General features: G+C 55.5%; 7 protein-coding genes across 7 annotated transcripts; 4 read left to right on the top strand and 3 right to left on the bottom strand.

Moving 5' to 3' along the window:
* Positions 1–696: 696 nt before the first annotated feature.
* N7482_004319 (uncharacterized protein) lies at positions 697–2190 on the top strand (the record flags this gene model as incomplete). The annotated part of the gene is made up of 6 exons (XM_056686444.1): positions 697–1091; positions 1175–1254; positions 1306–1528; positions 1590–1670; positions 1741–1800; positions 1854–2190. 6 exons carry the CDS (start codon positions 697–699, stop codon positions 2188–2190), a joined length of 1176 nt encoding a protein of 391 aa, XP_056545186.1.
* A 384-nt stretch (positions 2191–2574) lies between these two features.
* Positions 2575–5523, top strand: N7482_004318 (uncharacterized protein; the record flags this gene model as incomplete). The annotated part of the gene is made up of 1 exon (XM_056686443.1): positions 2575–5523. One exon carries the CDS (start codon positions 2575–2577, stop codon positions 5521–5523), a length of 2949 nt encoding a protein of 982 aa, XP_056545185.1.
* A 665-nt stretch (positions 5524–6188) lies between these two features.
* Positions 6189–7078, bottom strand: N7482_004317 (anticodon-binding domain-containing protein; the record flags this gene model as incomplete). Its single annotated transcript, XM_056686442.1, has 3 exons — positions 6189–6293; positions 6361–6871; positions 6948–7078. 3 exons carry the CDS (start codon positions 7076–7078, stop codon positions 6189–6191), a joined length of 747 nt encoding a protein of 248 aa, XP_056545184.1.
* Positions 7079–7704: 626 nt separating this feature from the next.
* On the bottom strand, positions 7705–9725 carry N7482_004316 (NADP(+)-dependent, decarboxylating phosphogluconate dehydrogenase; the record flags this gene model as incomplete). Its single annotated transcript, XM_056686441.1, has 4 exons — positions 7705–8574; positions 8667–9118; positions 9191–9378; positions 9709–9725. The coding sequence occupies 4 exons, from the start codon at positions 9723–9725 to the stop codon at positions 7705–7707; spliced, it is 1527 nt and encodes a 508-aa protein (XP_056545183.1).
* Positions 9726–11152: 1427 nt separating this feature from the next.
* On the top strand, positions 11153–12121 carry N7482_004315 (RNP domain protein; the record flags this gene model as incomplete). The annotated part of the gene is made up of 1 exon (XM_056686440.1): positions 11153–12121. One exon carries the CDS (start codon positions 11153–11155, stop codon positions 12119–12121), a length of 969 nt encoding a protein of 322 aa, XP_056545182.1.
* A 489-nt stretch (positions 12122–12610) lies between these two features.
* N7482_004314 (putative C6 transcription factor) lies at positions 12611–15068 on the top strand (the record flags this gene model as incomplete). Its single annotated transcript, XM_056686439.1, has 3 exons — positions 12611–13153; positions 13255–13737; positions 13791–15068. 3 exons carry the CDS (start codon positions 12611–12613, stop codon positions 15066–15068), a joined length of 2304 nt encoding a protein of 767 aa, XP_056545181.1.
* Positions 15069–15246: 178 nt separating this feature from the next.
* On the bottom strand, positions 15247–15915 carry N7482_004313 (uncharacterized protein; the record flags this gene model as incomplete). Its single annotated transcript, XM_056686438.1, has 1 exon — positions 15247–15915. One exon carries the CDS (start codon positions 15913–15915, stop codon positions 15247–15249), a length of 669 nt encoding a protein of 222 aa, XP_056545180.1.
* Positions 15916–16029: the final 114 nt, after the last annotated feature.

Here is a 16029-nt window from a genome sequence, read left to right as displayed (position 1 = left end):
TAAGACAGCACCAGTCCCGACTCGCGATGATAGAGCAATTTCGGCCCACTTGTCGAAGATTATAGGAATGTTACGGCCGCCCTTTTCTCGCCTGCGTCATATGAGATAGGAAGTGATTACAGCATTACCCGCCGTGGCAGAACGCAACGATCAAAAGGGTTAATGAGTAGACGTCGCCAGCACAAGTGTGTTTCAGACGACCTGCCCTCCCATCTACTCGGAGAACTCCTGAGTTGCCCGCGAACTACTCCGTATCCACACCACCATTGGCGTTGCAAGTCTAAGTTCTAGAAGCCCGATTGTGGCCCTGCCTTTGGTGGGTCATTATCTCTCTGTACGCAGTACCCAGTGTCCATACCTTATTACTCCGTACCCGACGCCGGGCTCTCGATCCCAGGAATTGCGGGGACTACTTCTGGGTACACGAACGCCCTGCTCGACAGTTCGAAGAATTCTTTAAGAAACTTCTTGCGCCCGTCGCGTAGCCCGATTGCCATCCGCAGGAACAAAAACCCTCGGATCTGCCAATATCGCACCCGTCACTTTTTGAGAGACTGAACTGTATGTTTGCCTTTCCACCTTTTTTCTTGGGCAATTGCCGCCCCTTACCCTATGCTTTCTGGCCCCTCCGGCCCCCTGCTGTTTGAGCGAAGTCGTGGGCCAGTCAGGTCCATGGCCTAAAAAGTCAAATCGGAGATGTCGCGCGGGGATTCAAGCTCACACTATTCACCTTCTCATCACAGGTGCCAATCCAATCTGCTTCCAGCCCCAGGCCCGTTTCCAGACGTTGACCTTCTCTCCTCGGTGTTTGACTCAGTACACGCGCCGGGCTTCCAACTACAAGGCGCTTTCCCTTGCTCGGACGCCTCTTGGCCCTTTCATAGCCCTGTGCAAAGCCTAGAAAACGACTCGCAGTCCAAGCGAGCATTTCCGTCTTCACTCCAGTCACATAGTTCGACCCTTTCCTTGAATTCGAGCGTCAGCCTTACTGGTACCATTCTCGACCTGGATACGCCACTCTCGGGTCACGAATCCGAGCAATTTTTCGACAGTGTCAATTGTGAAGAGCAGTTGACGGACGAAAATCCTCAGTGAGTGCTCATCCTTTCTTCTTGATATTGATTGGCGGTCCTCTCTTGATAAGAATGCGGTATATCTGACCTTTTCCCCGCAGAGGTCTTGGGATCACATCATACCCTATGTCAGTAGCTTCAGGCGCATACTTCGCGGGCCCGATGCAGCCAAACAACAATCGTAAGAAGAGTCCCTTTCAATGGCAAAAAGTGGTTACTAACGATGCAGCAGCTTATATTTGGGGTAACCGCCCATTTCAACCGCTGCAGTCGCCACCTGGCCATATGAACCAGCAGTTCCCGCCTTCGCAACCATACCCATCATCAGGATTTCCTGTCGGTTATAATGGTCAGCCAAGCGGGTCATTACCTAGCTATCACCAAGACGCGTCGGCACCGCCTTCATACTTACCTGGAGCGCACGGGGGCTCCGCTCGACTTCAGCAATCTCGAAGGTGGAAAGACCTCTCTGGACTGAAGCTTGTCGGGACCTATCACTAACAATTTGCTTTCTAGTCCACCGGCGCTGTCAATGGCTCGTCCATTTCACCCTCAGCCAAACCCTGCTGCTTTACCTGACCAATCTCTTATGACCTCGTGAGTTTGACAGGGCCGATCACAGACATGGTGCGGAATCTTGAAGCTCAAGTCGCTGACATATCTGCAGTTCTCCCCCCTATATGATGAACCAACCCGCCTACTACCTCCCCGAAGCACCTCCAATTCCGTGAGCCAATCGCAATGAAGCCTCTCAGTGAAGCTGCTAACCATGGTCATCAGATCCACTCATCCGTCCTCTATGAGCTTGCAAGCCTCATCGATGGTCGCCGAACCTGTATTCTCCTCCCCCGACTCAATAGCGACAGGGGATTCCAAAGAACGCCCCCTGCGCGTGCTCAGTTCGCGACCTCGGCCACAATGCTGGGACCACGGCTGCAACGGTCGCGAGTTCTCAACATTCAGCAATCTGCTGCGACACCAACGTGAGAAGTCCGGAGTCGTCGCGAAGGCAGAGTGCCCCGTCTGCGGAGCGGTGTTCACCCGTACGACGGCGCGAAACATCCACGTGGCACAGGGCAAGTGTAAGGGTCCAGGGCGAGAATCATCGACAGAATAACGAGTGTTGGAGGACACATATATGCTGGAGACGGCGGTTTTTCCTTTCTTCTTGTACATTCAACGCCCAAGTTTTGTTTTTTCATTTTCTTTTCTGCACATAGATTTGCAGCAAATAGTGTCCATAGGAAATTAATCCACTGCGCGGGGAAAGACCCGCGTGATGCCTCAGGCCTCAGGCAGCTGCCACCCACTTGTGACTCAACCCCAGCTGTCTGTCGCCCTCCAAACCGGAACGACCTCAACAATCATAACCATCCCCGTTGGCGCAAGAATGCCTGCTTCTGTCTCTATTGCTTTTACACTACGTCTTTGCTGGAAATCTTCGTCATACCGAATACCCCTGTTACCAGTGTGAAATTTCATCGAAGCATCGGCCTAATCCATGGCATCCATCTTCACCTATGATCCTGACCCGCCCCGGGTTTCGTCGCCCTGGTCAACGTCGGGATCATCCACGCCTCAAGTCAACCCGACCAGCAAGATCGGACTGGCGATCCGTACACGATCGACTTCTGCGCTGGACCGCGCCGACCCTGACTTGCTGTCCGACTATGGCATCACCAAGCTAGAGCCAGAGCCCCAGGAGGGCCCCACTGAGTACAAGCTGCATCTGCTGCTCCGCCCGCGACGGCCCTACCTCTCCATGTCGACAGGGAATGTAGTCGCAGGCTCGTACCACTCCCGTGTGAACTCGACCCTGGCCTCGTACTCGGTATCTCCGGCCCAGGATGCAACCCCGCGGCCCATGCAGGCCAAGTCGACGCAGAGCCGCCAGCAACGGCTGCAGGGACTGACCACGCAGCTGCTATGGCGCCTGCAGCAGTCGTCGCCCTTCCACTCGTCTACCACGGCGAGCCTAGTCGTACCTGTGCTCCCCGAAGCTAACCCTCAGTTAGGTGTGCCCTCGAAACCTGCTCGTCTACTTCCAGGTCTGGAAGAGAGCCAGGGAGCTCTGTATGAGATTGGAGTCGCCGACGATGGCACTTTCGTCGGCCTCACCGAAGATGAGCTCGATGAGAGTGTGACCAATCTGCAAGCCATGGCTGCCAGTCTTGGTTGCAAGGTCGAGATTCTGCGCCGGGTTATCGTCGGCAAATGCGAGTGGGCCGAGGACTCACCTGTCGTACTTCCTAACCCGAGCAAATGCCAAAGAGAGAGCCTTTGGGTTGCGGAAGCTCTAGTCTCTCCGGACTTGGACTTTTACAACCTATCTCCTACCCGTACAAGGCGGAATACCGCTGATTGTTTCAATGTGGACCCTGGAGCCGAGTCGGATGCAGAGGAAGACTCTTCCCACACAGAGCAAATACGGATATCTATAACCGGACCCAGTACTTCGGGAAAGTCTTCCCTGCTGGGTACTTTGACGTCTTCATCACTTGATAACGGCAGAGGAAAGAGTCGACTAAGCCTGCTTAAACACCGCCATGAGATTTCATCCGGCATCACCAGCTCAGTGGCCCAAGAGTTGATCGGGTATGCAGATAACGTGCCTCCCACGGTGGTCAATTACGCATCTGGAAACGTGGCGGCGTGGGATGACATTCATGCCGCGTCGCGTGGGGGTCGTCTAGCCTTCGCATCGGACCTACCAGGTTCGGTCCGATACCTGAAATCCACCTTGCGAGGTCTGGTCGGCTGGGCTCCACACTATGTTATGCTCTGCATTCCCGCCAACTGCGGCGACGAGGCTGCCGAGGCCGAGGCGGTCCCTGAGCATGCTGCGGAAATCGATCGATGCTTGGCTTATCTGGATCTTTGTTTAAAGCTGGAAACGCATATTCTGATTGTCATCACCAAACTCGATGTAGCCTCTCGTGGAGGCTTGCGTGAGAATCTAGCCAAGGTCTTGTCTGCGCTTAAGACAGCTGGCCGCAAACCGGCAATGCTTCCTGCTTCGCCAGCAGGAGATAAAGTACTTGATCTACAACAGATCAGCGTTTCCGACAGCAATGAAGTGCAAAAGATCATCGCAGCGGCCGGCGGTAATTGGCTTCGCATAGTGCCCATTGTCCTCTCCAGCGCGGTTGATGGCACGGGTATAGGCAAGCTGCACGCATTCCTTCGACACCTGCCTATTCCTGCAAGACCACCGCAAAGGAAACTGCACATCCCGCAGTCAGTTGGCCGAACTCACTGCCCTACAATAATATTCGACGTGGATGAGGTCTTCGCCATCCCGCCGTCCAAAGTCTACTCCGTATCCACCGAGAAGGATGGCCGCGCCAGCCGCGGCATGGTTCTATGCGGTCTAGTTCGCCACGGCAGCATCTCCGTTGGCGACGAGATGACCATTGGTCCAATATTGGTCGACACTTCTGCGGAGACTGGGACTGACCCTGCACCGCTGAGCCTGCTCTCTCGTAGCGGCGGGCCAGGTCAATCAGGCGAGTTCCCAACGTCCTTATCGCTCGGCGTCCTTTCCGGCAAAGACGCCTCCACACAAGTGAAATGGCAGCGCGTCCGCGTCGTCAGTGTACGAGACCTCCGGCTCCCGGTACGTCGCCTGAAGGAAGACCAAGTTGGGACAATAGGCATCGAGCTGCTCGCATCGTCGGATGACGGCCGGTTACCTCGACTCAGCCGTATACGGAAAGGCATGGTGCTAACGGACCTGCACACCTCTCTGCCTCCAAGCACTCCGCTCCCATCGCCTCTCCCGTCAACTTTGCCGTTACCATTCCACACCGGCTTCACAGCAACGTTCCCCGCGTCGGAATTCTCAGCCCCTAATTCGCCGCCTCTTCTCCTGGGTGGGAACGCGATCGCCTACATTGCCAATATCAGAACGACCGTTCGTGTGGTATGTATGGCGCTCGCGGGCACGGGCGACGAACCAGCGTCCCCCTCACCGTCTCCCACAGAGCCCGAGTTTTTCAGCTTCGACGGTGACGCGCCGTCATCACCTTCGCCTACGCAGGAGAAAGATGCAACTGCCAGGCATACGAATGGCACGAATGGCACGAATGGTATGAACACGCCTGTTCAGCGGCGCTTGTCTGCCACCGATATCAGCAAGGTAGTGTCCGGATCCTCGGTTGCTGACCCGGGGACATCTGCCGAGATGTTCAAGGAGAACGTCACGATTACTTTTGGGCTCGTGACGTCCGTCGAGTGGATTGAGCTGGGATCCCAGGTCCTAGTGATGCCGGGCGTGTCTATGGCGGCTTCCTCTGGGGTCGCGATGTCATCAACACCCGAAGCTGGTGCTGGCACTGGCACTGGCACGGTGTCACTTTCTGGGCTGGAGGGATTTGTGGGAACAGTTTGCGAGGTTGTGCCTGGAAGATCGGTGGGAGAAGTGAGAGCGGAAGGGATGGATGTAATTTGAGATTACGTGACTATTGATATGTTTGCATTAGGCGTGCATTTTGCTATTTGGGCATGCCCATAGTTATGTGGATGAAATTTGTGCATCTCGAGTTGGAGTTACGACAATTGACGGTATGTGTACATATCCAGGACCATGTTCCTCGGTCTAAGAATGCACGGAGTAGAAATCCCGGAGATATTTGTAGGCTTGAAGCAATTGCCCTGTATTCCTATCCATTTTATCTTCGGCAAGGCACGATAGACCCACCGAGAAAGAAAGAAGCCCAGTCAGAGTATCGCAGAGTCCAGACTATACCGAACCCGCAACATACTGCAAGCATCTCTGCTCATGCATTTGCATTCGGCAAAAAGGTCCCGCCCACCAGCCACGCAAAGCCACCGTGACCATACAAAGTTGGATCTAGGGAATCAATGCGTAGTTCTTGGTTAAATTCCTCGAAACACCTGACAAGCAACATCGAGGAGGCACCCATCTACCATGTTGGTCTCATTGCGACCTACAAATCTCCCTCATCACCGAGGGTATCCCCATGAAGTGTGTATCGAACGCTTGATGACAGGCGACGCCGCGTCAGCCAACACCGTTCGATAAACCAGACCAGACACATTGTATCATATTTTCGAGTCCCGCCATTCGAAAGTGGGGAGTATCAGAGCAGACCTTTATCCGCCTTTCCGCTGGTCGCCTGCGTTGCGGGCGAAAGTGCTGGTCGATCCGATGGTTGCGCTCGCGTTGCGAAGCTCGATCTTTTTGCGCTCCATCTCGAGCTACAATCGGGGTGACTAGTTAGTACTGATAGTGCTCCACATCTCAATAGGAGCTGTGTCTACTTACCACCTTGCGCACTCGAGCAAGCGCAGCCGTGTCGCCCTCTACCAATGAACGGCAATCGTCGACCCGGTAGGGAGGGGCAATTGCCACGGCATCCGCAACCACGATGTTTTGTCCATTCCAACGAGCAGGCATGGTCCGGCTGAAAGCATCGAAGATATCCTGAGCCTCGCGAGTGACACCCTTTCCACGACGCGCCTCGCGATCCATCGCCTCACCGATGGCCTTGGCCTCGCGTGCCTTCAGCGCACGGGTATCAAGCGCCTGGATCGGAGGGTGCGCATCGGTGAAGGAAGGGGACTCGGAGGAATTTGATGAAGGAAGAGCGAGCAGTTGGAACGATTGGATGCGGGATACCGGAATGACGTGGTAGTCGCCGCTCTGTGCCTGCTTAGCATCTCCGGCCGGTGGAGAGGGGGATGTGTTGATCGCGACTAGGTTGGTGATAGGGCACGCAGTGAAAAGTAGACCCTCAAAGGTGGAGGCGTTTGGCGTAGCGGTTGTGATGCGGACACTACCAAAGCACAGGCATGGTAAGCACACAGTTGAGTGAACGCAATGAATGAATGGTAAAGGAGGGGCACACTCACCGAGCACCGATTGCGCCGCTCAACGCAGCCTCCAAGGGCACCATGTTCGCCGCCATTCCGGACGCAGTCGCAGTGCCAGCGGAAGCTTGAGATCCTTTCGCACCGGAACTCTGGCGCTTATTCTCCGCCATGCAGCGTGGGATGACTCCGGGCGGTGTGATTCACACGTCGATAGTCGGCCCCCGAACGCTCGTGAAGGAGAGCCAAGGATGCTTGTTAAGTCCAAACGGATATCCTTAGAACATTGGAAGCCAAAAGGTCTCAATTGATCGCGACCGGTTCCGCCAGGAGCTTGACTTCGGGGCCACCTGTGTATAGGAACGAAGTCCCAACTGTCCTCAGGCAGAAAGGGCGCTTCCCAATTGCTCGGACTTCAGGTGGAGAAGCGAAGGAAAGAGGTTGAATGAAGGGTGGGAGGAAGGAAGGAGAGGAGAGAGAAGCACCACGTCCCCGGAAATGTTTGGAGGAAGGAGAGGGGAGAGGCCCGATAAGCTGGCAGGAGCGACGTTGCTCGGACTTCCCGATCTGGTTTAGCGGTATCCACGGCGATGATTAAGTTAGACTAGTCACCTCATACTCCAGGCATTCAGGCAGTCACTCCTCTTCTCCTAGACTCCTCTACAGTCTTTGATGTGCCACCGCTTCTCTTCTACGGTCTTCTACCCAGGAAGATATGAGAATAATTCGTTACGCTCCGTTGGTGGCATCTAAATACATTGAACCCAATTTTTTACCCTTCTATCTCCGACCTGGGCGCTTATGCGACATAGGTCGAGGCAGACACATCACCGCCACGGCCGGTCCAGTTGACGTGGATATCCTTGCCCTCGGGGAAGTTCTCGTTGGCGAACTCGGGCTTGATGCGGAAGGTGTGAGCACCAAAGTAGTCACGCTGGGCCTGCAGCAGGTTGGCGGGCAGGTCCTTGGTGCGGTAGCCGTCGTAGAAGCTGAGGGCAGTGGTGAAGGCGGGCAGAGGGATACCCCACAGAGCGGACTTGCTGACAACGTTGCGCCAGCCATCCTGGGCGTGGTGAATGGCCTTGGTGAAGAAGTCATCGAACAGCAGGTTCTCGAGGTCGGGGTTGTTTCGGTAGGCGTTGGTGATGTCCTTGAGGAAAACGGAGCGGATAATGCAGCCACCGCGCCACATGAGGGCAATAGAGGGCTTGTTGAGCTTCCAGCCATACTCCTTAGCAGCATCCTGGATGAGCATGAAGCCCTGGGCGTAGGAGATGATCTTGGAGGCGTACAGAGCCTGCTCAAGGTCATCAATGAAGGCGGCCCGGTCCCCGGTGAAGTTGGGGGTGGGGCCACCCAGGATCTTGCTAGCACGGCCACGCTCATCCTTGAGGGAAGACAGGCAGCGGGCGAAGACAGCCTCACCGATCAGGGTGACAGGCATGCCGAGGTCCAGGGCATTGATGGCGGTCCACTTGCCGGTACCTTTCTGGCCAGCCTTGTCGAGGATCTTCTCGACGAGGGGGGTGCCGTCGTTGTCGTTATAGTAGAGAACATCGCGGGTGATCTCGATGAGGAAAGAGTCGAGGACACCGGTGTTCCATTTGGCGAAAACATCACCAATCTCCTTGCAGGACATGCCGAGACCACGCTTCATAATGTCGTAGGCCTGATTGATAGTTCAATCAGTACACGAAAACCGGAGTACTACCCCTTCATCCCCCCGCTTGGCGCTAGGGCTCGATCAGATAGAAAGCTTACCTCGCAAATCAGCTGCATGTCACCGTACTCAATACCGTTGTGGACCATCTTGACGTAGTGGCCGGCACCCTCATCACCGACCCAGTCGCAGCAGGCCTCGCCGTCGCTCTTGGCGGCGATGCTCTGGAAGATCTCCTTAATGTGAGGCCAGGCGGCCTCGTTACCACCGGGCATGAGGGAGGGGCCGTAGCGAGCACCTTCCTCGCCACCCGAGACACCGCTGCCGACGAAGCTGATGCCCTTCTCCTGGAGATAGCGAGTGCGGCGGTTGCTGTCGGGGAAATGGGAGTTACCACCGTCAATGATGATATCGCCCTTCTCAAGGAAGGGGAGGAGGGACTCGATGAAGTCATCGACAGGCTTGCCGGCCATGACGAGGAGCATGATGCGACGGGGGCGCTTGAGCTTGGAGCAGAACTCCTCGATGGAGTGAGCGCCGACGATGGACTTGCCTAACGGGATGAGTTAGTGGATGGATCCGCGCCTGCGGATCAAGGGAAAAATCTCTCGGGAAGGATGCTCACCCTTAGCCTCATTGCTCAGGAAACGGTCAACCTTGGAGGTTGTGCGGTTGTAGGCGCAGACAGTAAAACCGTGATCGGCAACGTTGAGGATCAGGTTCTGGCCCATGACAGCCAGACCGATGAGGCCGAAATCAGCACTGGGAGCAGGGTGCGCCGGAGCGCCGACATTAATGCCGGCGAGACGGGCACTATTGTCAGCGGCCGGTTTTTCTGGTCAATAGCTGGGAAAACGCGAATCATGAAGCAATGCTGAGGACGGTGACTCGTGAAACCCGCGCGAACCCAAGGTACTCGCGTTCGTGAGCTCCATCGTCCTCTTTTTCCCCTGCTGGCGACGCAGTACATCCGAATCAACCGTAATTGATCCACGCATGGCTGCACTGCCCGGAAACCAGCATTGAAGACCCCACGCCAACAGTTTCCCGTGAGGTCAAGCCGTTGGGACTTTTTGGGGAGAGCATTGGTTGTGATAGTGTGGGGGGAGGGGATGGTGAAGGAAGGAGGGAGAGAGGACTTACACAGCTTGGTCAGCCATGATGACGGTATAGAATTCAAGATTGGAGGGATTGCTGTAGGAAGCTCTACAGTTTGAAGGAGAGAGATGGAGGGATGAAGAAGGAGGGAGGGGAGAGAAGATGTCCGAGCCCAACCGGCTGACGGAGCAACTCTTCCGTCATAATGGTGGGACAGGCCGGCGGGGGGAGCGACTCCTAGAATATTACGGGAGGTACGGATGACAGGCAGTACAGTCAATAATACTGGGTTCTCATAGGTAGGTACTTCGGATTGGGCGGGTAAATTGAGCCGTTCCAGGTACTCCGAGGTGCTGACTCCGGTGAGCGCCAAGTATGGAAGTATTCGGTACAGGAGTAGAGTCCTCCGGTGAAGAGGGTCATCCCACTCGGCTTCTGCTCTCGGAGGCAGAACGCATTATGAAAAGGCAGTATCCGGCCCGACCTGGTTCCTACAGTTACCGTCGCACTGACTGCTATCCCAGGGCATTCAATGGGTGACATAAGACTTGTTGGGAACATGCCCGCAAATCACGGTGCTGAGGCGCGGGGCATGGAGGGGTAGTGATTTCATAGAGACGGCACCTTCCTGTATAGTACTGCCAGGGCAACTTGGCTTAGCTATAGCTTCTGGGATATGATGCTAGTTCGGATGCCCGTGTAGAAACACCGCAACTAATATGAAGCTCAATTTCCGGAAAGGTTTCCATGTATCCCACAGCCACGAGCATATCCACGCATCGGTGAACTGTTCTGGCGTAGATTGCACGGAGAAACTTCTTCACTTGCCGACCTCCCACCCCCATCCGGCCTCGCCCGCACTAAGCTGTTTGCGGCCTAGGGTGGGGGTTGCTTCTTCCTTTCAACGGCAGCGTAGTCAGACCATTGCATCATCGCTGAGTCAACACCGTGGTCACGGCCACTACGGTGGCCCACAGCGAGCGTCTACGCACCTGTCGATCGTCCGATAACCACACGAACCCCCGAAATGGATAAACCGTCTCTATAGTGCATTGTCAAGACCCCCTTCAAGTGCTGAGAAGTAGATTCCAAATGATTAAGCACTCAAGGTAGGCCCTTATCTTTGAAAGTCGCCGCAATACTCATAAATATTGCAAGGAATCGTATAGTTCTCCCTTGAAGCTCTTGGAATTGGTCCCCCCTCCGCCATCAAGTGGACCACATGTTCCGGGCGGTCAGCACGCCGCAATTCTGCCAGGCTTTCTTTCAACGCCATAGGCTTTTTCAAGTCTTCACCTCCCTTCGCGACACATAACCACTCCTCGGTCTACAACGCCACCCTCCCATTCTCCCTTCCCACAGTCAGCTCAGAGGGAGCTTGTTTAGTGTGAGCTCATTTGGTTGCATTTTCGCTCCGGTCCTGAAGGTACGTTGCAGCTGCTGCTCTGCACAATAGCTCAGCCTCTTCTCGCGGACTTCCCCGTTCATCATGTCCTACCCGCCACCTCCAGGTCTCAAACAGACTCCCACCTCTCTCCCTCCTCGACCACCTCCCTCGAATAATGCTTCCAAGCCATCGGGCTATAGCGCCTTTACGGCGTTCCAGCCGCGCGCCGTAGCATCCACCCAGCCGCAGCCACAGCCGCATCCCTTTCGCACCAACCCGACGATAGTGGCACCTCCGGTTTCGTCTGCCGGGTATGCGTCACCTGCGCCTGGCTATGGAAATTACTACCAACAACCTCAGCCTCAGTCTTATCAAAGCGGGCCCTCCTACTATGGCGCGGGCGTCCCGCAGATCCAGAACCCGTTTGGCTCCACACCAAATCAACCTCACGGCCCTCGGAATGGACCGAACTCCAGCATGGACCCGGAGACCGAAGCCCAGATCGCGCAATGGCAAAGCGCGTACGCCAACCCCACTGAAGAGACCGGGAAACTGCAGGGCTCGAACGCCGTGACACCATCGGCCGTCGGCACCCCCACCCCGATTCCCCAACCAGAGTCACAGGCAACTGTCGTCCGGTCGGGCGGTGGCCAGAACTGGACCGATTCAACTCTTTTGGAATGGGACCCAGCCCATTTCCGGCTCTTTGTGGGTAACCTTGCGGGCGAGGTGACCGACGATTCGTTGCTGAAGGCATTTGCGCGTTACTCCTCTGTACAAAAGGCGCGCGTGATTCGTGAGAAGCGGACACAGAAAAGCAAAGGATATGGATTTATCAGCTTCAGCGATGGTGATGATTATTTTAAAGCTGCTCGTGAGATGCAGGGCAAGTACATCGGATCGCATCCCATCCTATTGCGGCGAGCCAACACCGAGGTGCGCCCGGTCTCGAATAACAAGAATCAGAAGAAGAGCAATGGCGGCGGCGGCCGTGGAGTGGGGCTGAAAGTGAAGCAGGACGGAGTAAAGAAACCCGGGAAGACCAAGGGCGGGTTGAAGATCTTGGGTTAAATTTAGCAGATGCGTTAGAATCCACTATATTTGATGGTTCCCATTCCCAGTCTATCTAATTGGTGGCGACGTGTTTCCTAATGGGTAGCAAGGAACATGTGCTGGTGATGCTCTACTAGCGACTCCTAGAATATCAGCCATAGCTTTCATTTAGCTGTGTTGAATCAGCTTTCTATTCACTCTCCACGAGCTTGTGCCTGCTCAAGCCAAACCCTCCAATGGGCGCGGCGCGGGAAGCCGGCCAGGCCACTCGGTCGAAGACTGACAAGCGCGGCCAATAAGGCCGGACCCCAAATGCGCCAAGACGGGCAACCTTGGGCGGCGGCCTGGCCCTCTCGACTCTCGCCGCGGCTGCACCCTAGAAGCTTTGCAGCGGGGGCCTTGAGCTGCCAGCACTCGAATTACTTTGGCTTAAACACACGAGTCATCTCCATTCCAGCTGCATCTCTTTCACATCCACACCACTAGCTGCGCTGTGGATGTGTCAGGATGGAGGACCGGGCTGACCCCGCAACCAGGCCTGAACGAACGGAGGGCACGGCTGCCACTGGGGCTCCTGCTGCTGCTGCGGCTATTGCAGCTGCTGCGCAGTCTCGGTCGTCTGCTCCGCGCGTCCGGCTCAGTTGCGAAGCATGTCGCCAGCGCAAAGTCAAATGCGACAAACTGAGTCCTTGCACCAGCTGCGTGCGTCTGGGCTTCGTCTGCGTTCCCGTGGAGCGAGCCCGTCTGCCCCGGGGGCGCACCAGAACGGCCCCCGAGCGGGCGCATGGCTCAGACAAGGAGCTGGCGGACCGAGTGGCGAAGCTGGAACAGCTATTGAGACAGGTCGCCGCCGAGCGTGATGCCGAGCCCCACCCGGAGCCGCTGCAATCAGCGGCCACGAACAATGAGCACAGCTTCGAGATTAAGACGGCCGATGTCGAGACGTGGCAAGAGCAGGATTCACAGCAAAACACCTTTGTCTTGCCGCACCGGCCGCGCCGGTCGACAACTTACATGGCTAGTTCGTTTTGGGAAGATATCATGCAGCAGGTAAGCTCTTTATGATCGAGTCCAATTCTGGTGTTGCTGGCTTTGGGTCCTTTATGCTGTGCACCCGCCCAGGAAGCCCAATTTATTGACTTGTGCTTTAGACCCAAGAACTTCGTACAGTTTTGGATGACCGCTTGGAAAATGAAGAGGAGATCAGGAGCCAGCCAGGCTTTGGAGCTTCCTTTGTCGGCTCAGAAAGCTCAGAGAGCATGTCCAATTCGCCTCAATCTTACAAGGGACTTAGCATCCCGCTTCAGACAAGGCGACAACTTTGCGAGATCTACCTGCGCAATGTCGATCCGGTCTTCAAAATCCTACATCGACCTACGCTTCGGGCCTTTCTTCGGGACGAGCAGCCCTATCTTGACTATGAACCCGACCACCATGTCCCCAATACCCTCGCATTAGCTGTTTACTATGCGGCTGTCTGCACCATTGACGATCCACAGTGCCAGTTGTTATTTGGCATGGACAAGAAGGCTGTTACAGCCGATCTTCAAAAGGAAACAGATGCTGCCCTGTCGAGGGCAGATTTTGTGACTACCAACGAATTGGCAGTTTTGCAGGCCTATGTACTTTCACTGGTAAGCTGAAGCGAGGTGCTTGATCCTTGAAATTTGAGACTGATTGTGATTAGCTTGCTGCCCGCAGCCAAGATCAAAGCCGACGGGTGTGGACCATGCTCTCTATGGCCCTCCGAGTAGGCCAAGCCTTGTGTCTCCACATGCCGGTCCCGCCATTTCAAGTCAGTCCCTTCGAGCAGCAACTACGACGACGTACATGGCAGGCTATCGGAGTTCTCGACTTGGCCGCTTCTCTCGACCGAGCATCCGAACCGATGATGCAATCTGCTTGGCTAGATCATATTCTGCCGGCAAACATCAACGATGAGGATATCTGGCATGGCATGGACGTGCCGTTCGAAGAACATCCAGAGGGCACTTTCACCGACATGACGCAGACATCCATTCTCGCGGCAGCCCAGTCTGTTGCTAGAACCATCGGCTTTACCGATTTCATTGAGCCTACCGTCAGGTCATCGCAGAAGCGCCAAGAAGTCCTCGGGAATTTCCGAGAAACTGCCAATACTCTTTTGGCAGGATGCAGACCTGAACTCTCTTCTTACCACCTCTACGTGTCGCGTCTCGCCCTTACCATCTTTGGGTGGCTGCAACTTGGGTGTGTTCGGCCAATTCAACGAAGCCGAAACTGGATCCCGCCGCCTGTCACGGGTGACGTGCTCCTCAGCCTGGCCGCGGATAATCTGCAAAAACTCATGCAGACTGCCAGTGACCCTGCGATGGCGCCGTGGATGTGGTTTGGCTCCTTGTGGGTTCCCTGGCATGGACTGGCAGTCGCCCTGGCCGAGCTTTGCGTTTGCAGAGACCCGGCAACTATCGCCAAGCACTGGCCGGTGGTAGAACAAGTGTACTACCAATCCAGTTTCGTCATTGCAGACTCGCAGCACGGGATGTTGTGGAAGCCTCTGCAGAAGCTCATGACTCAGGCACGAGCGCACAGGAAGCAACTGCTAGGCAGCGAATCCCCCAGCGAGACAATCCGCCAGACCACGCGAGGCGGGCTGCCCGGGATGGAGAAACGGAGCGCTCCCCCTGGCTCACCTATCGTTGCGAAATTCAACCGTCAAGCCGAGACGCCGACATATCCTGCGGACGCTTTCACACTAAGTCTGGAAGCGCCGAATATTGCTGCTGGCCAGCAATTTAATCCTGCCATTACCATGGCATCTTCGACCTTCACACTGGAACCGTGGCCAAATGTTTGGGACCAAATGGACTTCGATAACACCGGACTCCCGCTACAGGCCGACAACCACGCTTGGCTTAATTTTGAGAACTTCATGGGCGATGTATATGATAGCGTGGATTGCATGTTTTTACCCCGATACCCTTAGGATGATTGCACGGAGTCTTATCTGGCTGGACGGCGGAGGCTTGTGGATTGGAGGATTTTTCTTGGGCAGGTTTACTACCATCAGTTTATATGCTCTTGTGCTCTGCGATCATCGCCCGCGAGACTTTGATCATAATTTATAATCGAACATCCCATCTCCATTCTTGTGATCATACTTCTCAACAACCCCCGCTCATCCCACCTCCTGCCACCCCAGCAGTAAACGTATAGTCCATCCCATGCCTCATCGGCCTGCCCTGTGCCCGCCGTTGCTTCTCCCTCACCGAGACCCCCGTGAGCAGCGCCATCCGATCAAACGTCTCGCCGTACTCGCCACACATATCGAGCCGGCCCGGCACCAACGCATACGAATCCGACGAGAACACCGCAAGAACGGCATCGCTCTTCTCATCTACCAGCTTCATATTCCCAAGGGGCGTCGCATGGGTTCCCATCGACCGCGTCTTCTTCCACCAGAAAGTGCCCATTTCCCCGTGCAGAGGCGCTTGAAACGAATAGGCCGGCGAGATGTGTCCCTTCTTGGCCAAAGTCACCCACTCGCTCTTTTCAGCGTCTTCCTCGTTCTCGACTAACACGACACGACAATCCTGTGAGAAACGCCTGTAGCAGGACAACCCGACGACAGGCCCGTTTGCATCGGGTCCCTCGTGCATGCGGAAATCTGGCCGACTCCGGTCGAACGGCGAGTTCTCGAGGAAGAAGTGGTGCGTACTGCCGGCGCCGTCGGTAGTAACCACGCGGTAGTGGTGGCCCCAGGATTCTTCGGTGATGTGGAATTGACTGTAAGACATGGTGGCCAGGTGGGATGTTGGCAATGTGAGAGCCATATGGGTTGTCGACTAGGGATGGAATACCGAACCGACTGGACCCGATTTTGCAATTTATGTAGCTTTCGTAGATCCACCGCGGTTGATCACAGCCACGGCGGGTTCTATTCTCAT

This window comes from Penicillium canariense (assembly GCF_028826845.1).
Source record: "Penicillium canariense strain IBT 26290 chromosome Unknown utg000002l_segment0_segment0, whole genome shotgun sequence".
NCBI lineage: Eukaryota > Fungi > Ascomycota > Eurotiomycetes > Eurotiales > Aspergillaceae > Penicillium > Penicillium canariense.
The sequence above is the reverse complement of the archived record's forward strand: the minus strand, read 5'-3'. Positions and strand labels throughout refer to the sequence as shown.